The following is an 11,773-nucleotide window of genomic DNA, read 5'->3' as shown; positions in this document are numbered from 1 at the left end:
TTATCTGTCATTTGGTTCAACATTTCCGCTTTGCTTGGCTCGCAATTGACGACCAAGTAAATCGTGTTTCTATTTGTTGTCGATGTAAATACAATTTGTTTTCGTGTGTGTGCTAGCGAATGGCGATGTTTGCGTGTGATTTCAGCCACTTAATCGGAAGTAATCGCCGCCGCCACCGATGCCACCACCACCACCACCGCCAGCTGAACCAAAGGCCTGTGTTGACCACGCAGATTGGAATGTTTTACCTGCACCCTACAATATCCCAAACAAAAAAACATGTCATTCAATTTCAATGTACTTGTGTGTGTGCCATTCAAATATTTTTGATTGATACAAAACCACGCGGCAATTGAGATTTTACCTGCAGAGCGGAGCCCAAAAAGTTTGTAACTAGCTTCGTGACACCCAATGCAGCACTTAACAGCTGTCCACCTCCACCGGGCAAACCAAAACCAAAACCACTATTACCATTAGTGGTGTGTGATTGATCTAACGGTATCTGTTTTGATGGAAAATAGAAATTTTTGTTTTTTTTAATATTTAAACAAATGTTTGCAAATACTACCGAAATATAATAACACGACGCGTGGTTTATTTTTCTGGCATAGCATTTTGGTCTCATTTAAATCATCTGTGATCGTTGTTATTTTGAAAAATTGCATTTAAAACCAACAAATTTCATTTATCTCACCATTATGATTTGACTTTACACATTTTAATGCAGTTTCGAACATGTTTGACTGACATTTAACGATATTTAGTTTTGTAAAAATCGATGTTTGCCCTTATAATTCCAATTCAGAAAAAAAAAGTACCAAGAAAACCTAGAGAAATAAACCAAGTCCGTCGTCTGTGTAAATGAATTAAACACATACTGATGATGTGTCCGAGTCTAATCCATCGTCAAAATGGTCGAAACTCGTGCCACTATCTGTTGCTGTTGCTGCTGCTGCTGCCGCTGTTTCACTATTCGCACCTCGTGTGCGAGTTCGTGACGACTGTGGTGCATAGCCTCCTTGACCTGGCGCCGTATCTTCAATTTCAAAAATAAAAAAAAAAACATAAAACTATGATTACACTGATGTTCGACAACAAAAGTTTTTCTTTCTCTATCCTCTCTATGGAATTTCGAGTTACTAATGAAAATCGGTCCAAACCAAGAAGTTCTGCATTATTAGCTTATTCGAGAAGTTTGAACTGACGTGTTGAGCCATACCCGTTCATTTTTGACAAAATTTCATACTATTGATGATTGAACCTAAATAATGATGATCTTTTGGTTTGGTCCTATATTCGCACGCAAATTCCATTGTTTGCATTGTTACCTCCCTTCTCGGCCTTACCTTGCCACTGTTTCCACAACCACGAGAGCCCATCGAGAAGTGGGCGCGGCGATCGCGATGGTGTTTGATATCGCGGCCGAGGCGTCGTTGTTGTCGAGTAGATGTTCAATGGAATATTATTGTGAGCTGGTCCAATGCCGCGCTGCTTCAGCAACGTAGCCAGAAGTGCATCGTTTGTTTTTCCATATGCTTCGCTTGGATCAATGGCAGCCAATTCATCGGTTGATGTCAAATCATTATCTGGAGCTGGTTGGTCTGGTTTTTTGGCGATTTGATGCAGCAATTCGATTTCCTGTATAATTTTCGGGCTAACGGTTGTTTTTGTGGCAGTTGTTGTTCGGGCGGTCGTTGAAGTCGGTGCTTGTGTGCTTGCTTGCTTCGTCAATAATTGCGGTATATCCTTCTGTGAAATGGGTCGTCCCAACAGTGTGGATAGCAGTTGTAAGTCTGTGTTTAGTGACGCAACATCTTTCTTGTTTTTCTCAATTTCGACCCGGTTGACAGTCGGCACTCGTGGATATCCATCCGCATTCAATGGCGTCTCTGGAGTATTTGATGTTTGATTGAGCCCCAATTGAGCGATGATTTGTTTTGCAAAGTCCGGATTGCGTGTTGTTTTTGTAGTGCTTGTGTCAACTGCAATTTGACGCTATAGAGAGAGAGAGAGAGAGAGAGAGAGAGAGAAATTGAATGAACCTCAATTTAGAATCTTGTTTCAACAAATTGGCTGCCTGTAATCCAATTTGAAAGTATGGAAGTAGAAGAAAAGGAAGAAGGAGGATAAAAGCGATAGACACAAAGAAAAAGAGCAAACTGAATGAGAAAAAAAGCGGAACGTTTTAATCCGTACTAATCCTTTTAAAAATGCAATATCATCTGCATCGGAAAATGTTGTTAATTGGGGTCGACGGGTGGTGGTGGTTGGTTCCTTTTGAAAGCTATTCAATAAATCATCGAAAGTTGATGTGGGCCCGTTGTTTTCGTTCTTATTTTTCGATAACATGTAAATTTCCAATTTCGGTGTGCTGCTAGTGCTGCTGATGGTGGTGGTGGTGGTGGTGGTGGTACCAGGGTTAGTGTTTATTGCGGAAGTTGACGTTGTCGATTTCGTTTGAATTGGCATTCGGGTTGATGTTGGACGCTGCAAAAGACGTTGCTGACAATTGCACACGCAACGTGCACACCAAGTAGCAATGGAGAACCGAAAAAGAAAGAGAATGCGAAACATCGCAATGTGATTACACATGTACATACACAGAGCGAGAGAGAAACGGTATTTGCACAAAGACGGCCATTGCAAACGACCTGAAGTGGATTATTATGCAAACGAAAGCAAAAATACTGTTTTTTTTTTTCTCTTTTGGTTCACTCACCACTTGACGCAAAAAGTTCAAATCATCATTGTCTGATGCAGCCGGTGTGGTTGGCTTTGGGCGAACGGTGGTGGTTGTCGGTTTGACTCGACGCGTTGTTGTCGGAATATTTTGCAATAAATCTTCAATATCATTGATACTGATTGGTATTTGGACTGTGCTGCTTGCTATTTTCATTTTCTCCGTTGTTGACGAACGCATATTTCCCCCTCGCCTGAAAACAAAACAAAAAAACCAAATTCAGGAACCAAAATTCCACAAAATCAATCGCTATGTTTCTCTATTTCGCCATTATATCCACAAATCTAATTAAATTTTTGTGTTCCATCCGCCCGATATTAGATTTTTCGGAAGCATATTTTTACGAATTGAGATGAATTTCTAAACATGATACTCGATCACTTACGTTGTTGTCGTTGTTGTGCTGCTGCCACTGCTTGTGGTTGCTCTGCTTGTCGTTCGAGGGCTTGTTGAACGATAAGTTGTTTTGGCAATATTTTCCGTGATTTTCTCCGTTTTGTCCATTCCGTCAAAGTTATGATTTGCTGGCAGACGACTCGATGTACTTTCCATCGCCTGAAATATTCAACACACACACACACACATTGAATGTATCAAACAAACTCTTTTGCATCGAGACTGCGTTAATTTGTACAAAGTAATATATGGCTCGGTGGTCAAAACTCCGATAAGTTTCTATTATGTAGAATATTCGGAAGCAGTTTTGTGATTTTTCCCGTGCACAATTTTCGCAATACACTTTTCGTGCATATACACACAAAGAGATGGAACATGGAAAATGAAAAATGCATCGATGTGTCGGAAAAGTAGCAAATATCTTACCCAAGTCGGTCGATGATTTGCTGGCACTGTTGGGGCTGATGTGGCTTTTGGTTTGTGTGTTGTCACTGGTTTTTCTTTTGCAATGCTCTTTGTTGTGGTCAACGATTGAATTGGTCGATTGGTGTCCGGTTCTTCGGTTGTTCGTGCCTGCTCAACCAATTCCCGGATGATTTTCACCCCTTTTTCGATGTGCGGCTTTTGAGTTGTTGTCGTTGTGGTTGTGAACGATGTTATGTATTCGCGATTTGATTTTGGGCTGGTTGCCGTTATTGGTACGGATGGTTGTTTGTTGTCAACATGTTCAGCGCTCAATGAAAATGGATCGGAATCAATGTTGCCGACGGTCGAACTTGATTCATTACTTGTTACCTCGTTTGATGATGGCTATTGACCGGGTAAAAAGTGATCAAAACTCTTTATTAGTTCAGTCAACAAAAACAGAAATTTGAATGGAATTGTTTTTCGATGGATATGTGTATCAGTTACCAGTGAATCGTAGTCGTCAAGTGAGATGGGCCGATACTTCGAACCGAACCCACTTACACCGGACAGCGTTGGTGGTGCCAAACTAAAAACATTTTCCGATTTTGTTTGCACCTTACTATTGTTTGCTTTACGCAAGTATTCACCCAACTGTTCCGCGCTCTAAAATTTCCAAACACACAACAGAAAGAAAATTGTTAGGCGACAAAAGTGAAGTAATATTATGTTTTTTACCGTTGCCAAAAAACAAAACAAAATGTAATGAAAAAAAAAAAACAAAAAGAGTAATGGTCAACCGCATTGAAGCGCATTGTGCCTAATACACACCTATGTACATTGTACAAACAATTTACAATTCTACGTGTTATACGAAAATTGATTCACGTTCAATCAGGAACGTGAATTGCGGTTAATTCAATAACACAAATCCGAAGCGTATGCATTTTCTACTGTACCGTGTGCATCACATGTACAATGTTGTGTTGAACATTGCAATTTGATGCATTTTATTATTAGTGATATACATTTTGGCTACACACATTGGTTAAGTTTCAGTATGAACGTGAATACAGCAACAGCCATCCAAGGAAGAGGAAAAGAGAGCAGTTCTTGTGCTTTTTGTTCCAATCCAATGATGGGCATGCCAATGATGTTTTCACGTTTATATTTGTTAAAACACAATTTTCGGTTAAAATTATAACAACCAAAAAGCTACCTAATACACACACACACACACACAGTATCCAACAGCAATGCTGTTGTCGAACTTCCAAACGTGTGCCGCGCCGCTCGCGCTCGCTCGCATAATTGATTGAATCGAAACATAATGGGAATTTTGGAAAATTTTCAATTTGATAATTTGATTTTGGCCCGTCGACCGATCGAAATAATTTACAATTTTTGAACGATTTAATATAAATTAAGCTTCTAAACGCACTGTGCACACTCATCGTCAGCGATACGAGTTGTGAATGTGCTGTACGTGTCTACAGCTTAAATGTAAATCAACTTGAAAAAAGCTTCCCATACAGAAAAACCGAAATACACAAAAACAACAACACATTTTTTTCTACAAAATTGGCAGTTTAAATACCGTTGGTGGCGCAGTGATGCTGTTAGCGTTATTATTATTGGAGATGATAGCTGAAGTGGTATTTAGATTATTTGAGTTAAATGTGCTCTTGTGCATACGCATTTGATTATTTGGATTAGAATCGACGACAACGCTGTTTGACGCTTGATCCTGAACGCTGGATGTCATTTGCGTGTAAACGGCACTATTTGGATCATATAAACTAATCGGATCGATGTTTGTTATCTCAAATGTACGACTACTTCGTTTTTCATCGATTGTTGTTGTGCCATTTGGATATTTGCGTAGCACGGTGCTATTTGATAAAATCCCATAAACAATTGGTACTTGTCGATCACCATTATGATCACTATCATCATCGTAGATATCCTCTGGGTACCTTCGAATCACTGTATTATTCGCCAAAATGCCATACACAACAAAGTCAAAGCGACGAGGTTTCTTCCGTGCTGTCGACCTTGTTATTTGATTTGACTCTTCCGATGAACTCATGAATTCAGTGGTTGTCAATGGATAGATTAACGATTGCTGTGTTGTCGATGGAGTTGCTTGTGGCAAGCTTGATTCTGCAATGATCAACCTCGATGGAGACGGTGTGGAAGTGTTTTCGTTTATATTCAGCGTTTTTTTTATTGTAATCTCTGGCATTTCAATCGCTTTTGTTGTTTCTTCATCGTTTACTTTGAGTGTCGTTGCTTCAGTCATTTCTTCAGTCATTTCGTTATTTGTATTTTCAATTGGTTCTACTGTTGTTACCGCCCTGAGAGTAACCGGCTTAAAAAATCCAATGGGAAGAGTGGCAATGCGATTTATGAAGCGAGGCACATATCCATCTAGATTTGAGCTCAATCCATCACTCGGCTTGATCGTTGTTATTTCAACGGAATTTGCCTCAGTCACATTCATATCTAATATGGTTTGAGGCTCATCCAAAATGGCGAAGGGCATTTCGATTGGCTCAGTTACGGTTTCGATGCCAATTGTTGTCGTCGCTTCATTATTATTTTCAACATTTATTGTACTCAAGTCAGTAACTGTAAGTTCAGTGTTAGTCATTGTCTGTTCCCATTCTTGTGGGGATTGGTTAAACAAAAAGGTCATCATTTGATTTAGTCGAGTTAAGTTAACATCATTATTTACTATGGGGTAGCTAGTTTCAAGATCGAATAATGAGATATTTACGGAATTCAATGAATGCTCTTCGGTTGTCTCAGTGAGATTGAGGTCAGCTATCGTCATAGTCGTCGTCGTCGGCACAGTAGCCGTTATTGTTGCCTTCGTCGATGTTGTTGTCGTCGTCGTCGTGGTTGATGTTGTTGTAATTGGCATTGACGTCGTTTGTTGGGGACGATCAATGGTCGAAGGTTCAGTGGAAAGTGATTGATTGTCAATTGAGGATGGGGAGTGTATGATTGGGGAATTGGTTGTAATGGCATAAACTGGGTAAATGGGAATAACTATATCATTGTTGGTTTTGGACCGATGTGTACTTGACTGTGACACATATTCCGTGCCCGTTGCATCGGTTTGTGTCGTAGAATTGTCTAGCAACATTTCGGAAATCGTATTAATTTGCATTTTTAATGGTTGTTCAGTGTGTTGAATTGCGTATGGTGTACGATTGCTTTGCATCGATGACCTATCACTAGTTGCTAGCACAATCATAATGCCGCCACTATTACTATTACTATGGTTCATATGTGAATGCATTTGGTCAATAACACCAACTGGTGAATCATTATCATTGATACTATCACTTAGATTTGATTTAAGATTTGACGCGTCGGTACTTGAAAATGCAATATTTTGAGCTTGGGTGCTGAATTGTGAATAACTACTTGTCTTTAATTTTGCGTCTACCTGTTCGTTCGACGATTTACTACTGGTGATTGCTTCATTTGAATCGAATGCATTTAAAATCGGTAATTGAAATTCGTTCGAATCGATATTGGTGTTGGTTGTGGTGGTGGTGCTATCGCCAGTCATAGTTGGTGTTTTTGGTTTATCGGAATGGATTTTTTGTATTTGGGTCGGGGTATGGTTGTCATGTGTGCTTAGGAATGTGCTATGCGTATGTGACAATGGTGTATATTCGGTCGTGGTTGATGTTAAAAAACTTAGACTTTCGGTGGTGTGTGACAGGATTTCGGAGAGTGCGCCAAATATCGACACCGTCACCGATGACGACGAATGATGCGACGTTTCCACATTCAACGGTGGATTCTGCATTAGACCACTGTGTATCGGCTCAACATCATTATAGTGATAACTGTAATCGGATGCCGCCCAATCGATTTCATTCTGTGTGTACGTGCGAGTGTATGTATGTCATTTTCGTCATTGTTGTTGTCGTCGTCATGCCGGCAATCACAAAAATTCGAAGAAAAAAAAAATAAATAAGAAAATTCATTTGGATTAATTTACATATACAGGATCAAGGAATATTTTCTATTCTGTTCGGCCAAGGCAACGAACATGCAAATATTCACATCAACATGAAATTCTCTTTACAAATGCACAATTTTTGAAAAATTTAAAGTGAAAAGCCAAACATTGGTAAAGAAAACAATATAGTACGAAATAAAAATAAAAGTGAAGGTTCGGATTAAAGAAAGGTATTGCGTGCTGCATATAATTGTATATATATTGTGAAAGATGTGGGATGAAAGCAATAATCAATTCATTTGAGTCTCAATGAGTCTTTTTTTTATTATAGCAAATAAGCAAATTGTGGACTATATTTATAGAGAGAGAAAAAAACACAATTATAATCATAATCACCCCCCAAAAAAATTATAATAAGTAATAAAAGATAATATAATAAACGAATAAACAAATAACGCTTGCATTTGAACCGAACAAAATATTCAATGTTAGCATAATGCAATATTATTTTACGTAATACTATTATTATTATCATTATGTACTATGTACGACTATAAAAACTGAATAAACATTTTTTTTATTGAATTTTGTCTTCTCTTCTATTTAAAAACGGAAACGAATGTTTTGCTTTGTTTTTTCTTCTTCTTCTTCTTCTTTTTTTTCCAAACAATTTGCCATGTTAAATGGAATTAGGCACGTTTGTTGCTGGCTTGCAATCTATGAAGATGCACTTGCTCATGCACAACTGCACAATCCGATTGTACACATTTTTCGATGACCTCTTCCACAACCCCATCGCTCTTTTGAGTGCGATCGATCAAACTTTATGTGTATGCGTGTACGTATGCTTTCGTATTCTGTGAACTCTTTATTTAAGAACTAATTTAGGAAGAGTAACAAAAACAAAGAGAGATGGCTAGAGATTATTTGTGTCTTTTGTTATTCCGAACTGAGCGCCTGATTGGAAAATAGAAAAGAAAATAAGAAAAGAGAATAGAAAGAAACAGAATTGCTTATATTTAAAAAAAAAACGAAAAAACAATTGCAAATTCTAAACGATCGATTTTTCTTTTTTGGTTTTATATTTTGGTGAATAAAGCAATGTGAATTGTGGGGAATGAGTGAGTCACGATAGAAGGTCAGTTTCATTTATTTATTTATTTTTTTAAATCACCCGGGGAAAATGTCACTTAGATCCGAAATTTTGCAGAATTGATTTTCTTTTTACCAATGCTTAACTTATTCTTCCAAAGAAAAATAATGACAATTTTTTTTCTTGTTAATTATTTTTTTTTGTGGATTTTAAAATTGATTATTTCATGAGGAAGTGGATTTTGTTCATTTTTTTTTCGTATGAAAGCAGATCACTTACAACTTGTGTCGTGATTGGCGGCGTCGTCGGTGTATAGAATGGTGGTTTCTCACGCATCAAATTCTTTCGGTATGCAGCCAATGATGAAGCATCTCCGCCACTTTTGTAACGTGCACTGAATTTCGGTGTATCAAGAACGGGTCCCTGGAACAAATATACGTTTTTTGTTATTAAAAAAAAATGTTACGAAGGAAAGAAAATAAAAAAATGTTCTTTTCATAGAAGAAGAATTCTTTTTTCGTCTCTTAATACGTTTCAATTCGAAAGAGAAGTGAAAATGTAAGAAAAGGCTTAGACTGTTGAGTACTTCAACTGAGAATCGCTTCTAATCTATTGAAATTTTTCCAACTTACAGTAGAGAGTCGATGATTTGGGGTCAACACATCTGGTTTACCAGTGGATCGTTGTGTCGTGCTCTTCAATGTTTCAAAAACCAAAGGTGTCGATCGCGGTCTGAACGCAGCCAGTGAAACTCCACCATCGGTTCGGATTTTTGAGCTAAATTTCGAACCACCGATTTGTTTGTTGACTGTAGTTTTGATCTTAACCGTTGTGCTGGTTACGTCCGATGGTTCGTTAGTTTCGGTATTGAATTCATCAGTTGCTGTTTGATCAGTTTCAATGGCTGTGGATGCAGCAGTCGTAGATTCAGTCGTCGTTGTGCCGGTGGATGTATGTAACGAAGGGAAAAGTAGCTTCAAATTCGGTCGTTCGATCTTCTTATGCTTATACGTCGGTCGTATTGTGGATGTTTGTTCAGTTGGTACAACTGTTGACGAAGCGATTTGTTTTTTCGACACAAAATTATTGGGGCGACTTGAGCCAACTTGATATGGTGCTGCCGTGGATTTTTTCGATTTCAACAACGCTTTAAAGTGCTCGGGATAGTTTAGCTCTTCATCAACAGCGTCACGGTCTGGCTTTTTTGCTTTTGTTTTCACATCATCAGCCGCTGTCGTTGATGACAATGACATCGCCTTCTTTTCACTTTCCGCTGTGTCCGCATTGGCATTGATTGAATTGGCATCAACAACGCGAATCCGATATCGTCGTCCAGTTGGTGATTTTCTTGTAGCTGCCACATCACCATAGGTTTTACGATGATTTTCCGGTTGATGATTTGATGGCAATTCGGTTGTTGATTTTGATTCCGATTCCGTTTGATATTTGCGACTAGAAGTGGTTTGCGTTGCGTGATAAGGCGTCGATGACACTGCTTCTTTCTGCTTGTTTTGATTTGTTTCAATTGATTGATTTTCGTTACGTGTGATTGTACGTTGTTTATTCGATTGATATGATTTTCGGCGTACCGTTCGATTGCTACTTTCACCGCTCGCTTTGGCTGTTGTTGTTTCGGTTAAATTTTTTTCGTTTTCCGTGTACTGTTTGTAGCTTCTATTTCGGCCACGCACTCGATATACCGGCACTTTGGCTGTTTTCAAGTCTGCGACTATATCGTCTGATACTGTCACTGACGGTGATGGTGATGGTGATGATGACGACATTGTTGGTCTTTCAGTTTTCGTTCGATAGCGACCGCGCCTCGTCGACTGTGCATTATCATGGAACACTACATCTGCTCTGCTTATGCTGTCTGATGCCATTTTGTGGCTATCCCATTCTGTAAGCTCATCTGGACTAGAAATGAATCTTGTTGATCCGCGACGTTGTGCCTGCAATTTAAAAAAGAAATTATTATTTTATTATTGTAGATTTTCGATTCGATTTATATAAAAAAAAATTCTTTGTGGAATGTTCCAATTTCAACACTTAATCTCCATTTCCTTCTCAAGAATTATTCTATCATTATTAAACAAATGACATTTATCCTCAACATCCCGCTATTTTCATGCATGTATTTGATAATTCAATTTAATGACACGCGTGATGGAATAGGCTCAGACCCGCTTAACCTTTTCTCTGAGAGCTCAAGTGCGGTGACAATGGCAATAGTGTGTGTGTTTGAGAGTGAATATGTGTAGCTTTTTGGTTAATTGTGTGGTAATTATATTTTCGTTGACTCGTATATCAGTATGCGCAGGGGTTTTTCCGTATTTTCCGCACATTGAACTAAAAATAATTGTAATACCGCTTGACTTTTGTTTTTCATTACTTCGTTGTTGTTATTTTATTTTTTCGAAGAAAAAGCAGAAGAAAATGAAACGCGCTTACAGAAACGACAACAGTATAAAAAATGGTAAGATAATGCGAAATAATACCTTATTAAAGACGTAATCGTTGCGTATTATTTTATTTCATTTTATTTCATTTTTTTGAGTGTATCATAATCGTGCACTATGAATGAACGAACCAAATGAAAAAAAAAAAGAAGTGTACAAATGCCGTTTGGCTCTCCTCCGTTGAGCTACTGATCGCGAGTGCTATACTTTCACTTTCTCTTTTAACGCCATATTTACATTAAGTATGCGTTTTATTTTGATTCACATTATTCGGATGGATGGTCTTTTCTGGTCCAATATTTCAATGTGTGTTCGCGCACGCGCGCGCGCGTGTATGTGTTTTATTTTCGGCAAATGTCACATATTGCTACAATGTGGATTGATTGTGTGTTTGTCGGCCACGGTAGAAAAGGTTTGCATGGCCGATCAATAAAAATGTCATCTACATACCACCGGCTGCCACAATGACATAGAGTAAAATTCAAATTTTTCCAAGTGTGTTTTTAGATTTTTGTTCGAGTGACTTAGTTTCACATGGTATTCGATGAAAAATTTAGGACCGAATTCATTTGGTCAAATGCAAATGCTGCTTATCAAACCCATCTGATCGAATACCATGTCAATGTATAGCATTTGCAACACTCAAACCGAGATGAGCCATGATTTATGGATGATTTTACGATGGTACGCATTTTACA

At 38.3% G+C, this 11,773-nt stretch overlaps 1 protein-coding gene across 7 annotated transcripts in view; it reads right to left on the bottom strand.

Moving 5' to 3' along the window:
- LOC129576376 (mucin-2-like) overlaps positions 1-11,773 on the bottom strand; it is a 39,400-nt gene continuing 27,627 nt past the window's right edge. For 3 of the 7 annotated variants that reach the window (XM_055461369.1, XM_055461370.1, XM_055461371.1), the window contains 12 exons: positions 9,249-10,568; positions 8,896-9,039; positions 6,999-7,439; positions 4,049-4,207; positions 3,563-3,946; positions 3,126-3,295; positions 2,720-2,933; positions 2,197-2,502; positions 1,347-1,995; positions 879-1,036; positions 365-502; positions 1-255 (listed from right to left, as the gene is read on the bottom strand). In XM_055461369.1, the coding sequence (XP_055317344.1) occupies positions 142-255; positions 365-502; positions 879-1,036; positions 1,347-1,995; positions 2,197-2,502; positions 2,720-2,933; positions 3,126-3,295; positions 3,563-3,946; positions 4,049-4,207; positions 6,999-7,439; positions 8,896-9,039; positions 9,249-10,568 (4,197 nt within the window). In that variant the 3' untranslated portion in view covers positions 1-141. Of the gene's footprint in view, positions 256-364; positions 503-878; positions 1,037-1,346; positions 1,996-2,196; positions 2,503-2,719; positions 2,934-3,125; positions 3,296-3,562; positions 3,947-4,048; positions 4,208-5,138; positions 7,440-8,895; positions 9,040-9,248; positions 10,569-11,773 lie in introns of all 7 variants that reach the window. The other 4 variants (XM_055461365.1, XM_055461364.1, XM_055461366.1 and 1 more) reach the window with 4 other exon arrangements.

Source organism: Sitodiplosis mosellana, unplaced genomic scaffold (assembly GCF_009176505.1).
Source record: "Sitodiplosis mosellana isolate CC-2019 unplaced genomic scaffold, AAFC_SMos_1.0 Smas_scaffold_6181, whole genome shotgun sequence".
NCBI lineage: Eukaryota > Metazoa > Arthropoda > Insecta > Diptera > Cecidomyiidae > Sitodiplosis > Sitodiplosis mosellana.
Note: the sequence above shows the minus strand (reverse complement) of the source record. Positions and strands in the feature narration are given on the sequence as shown.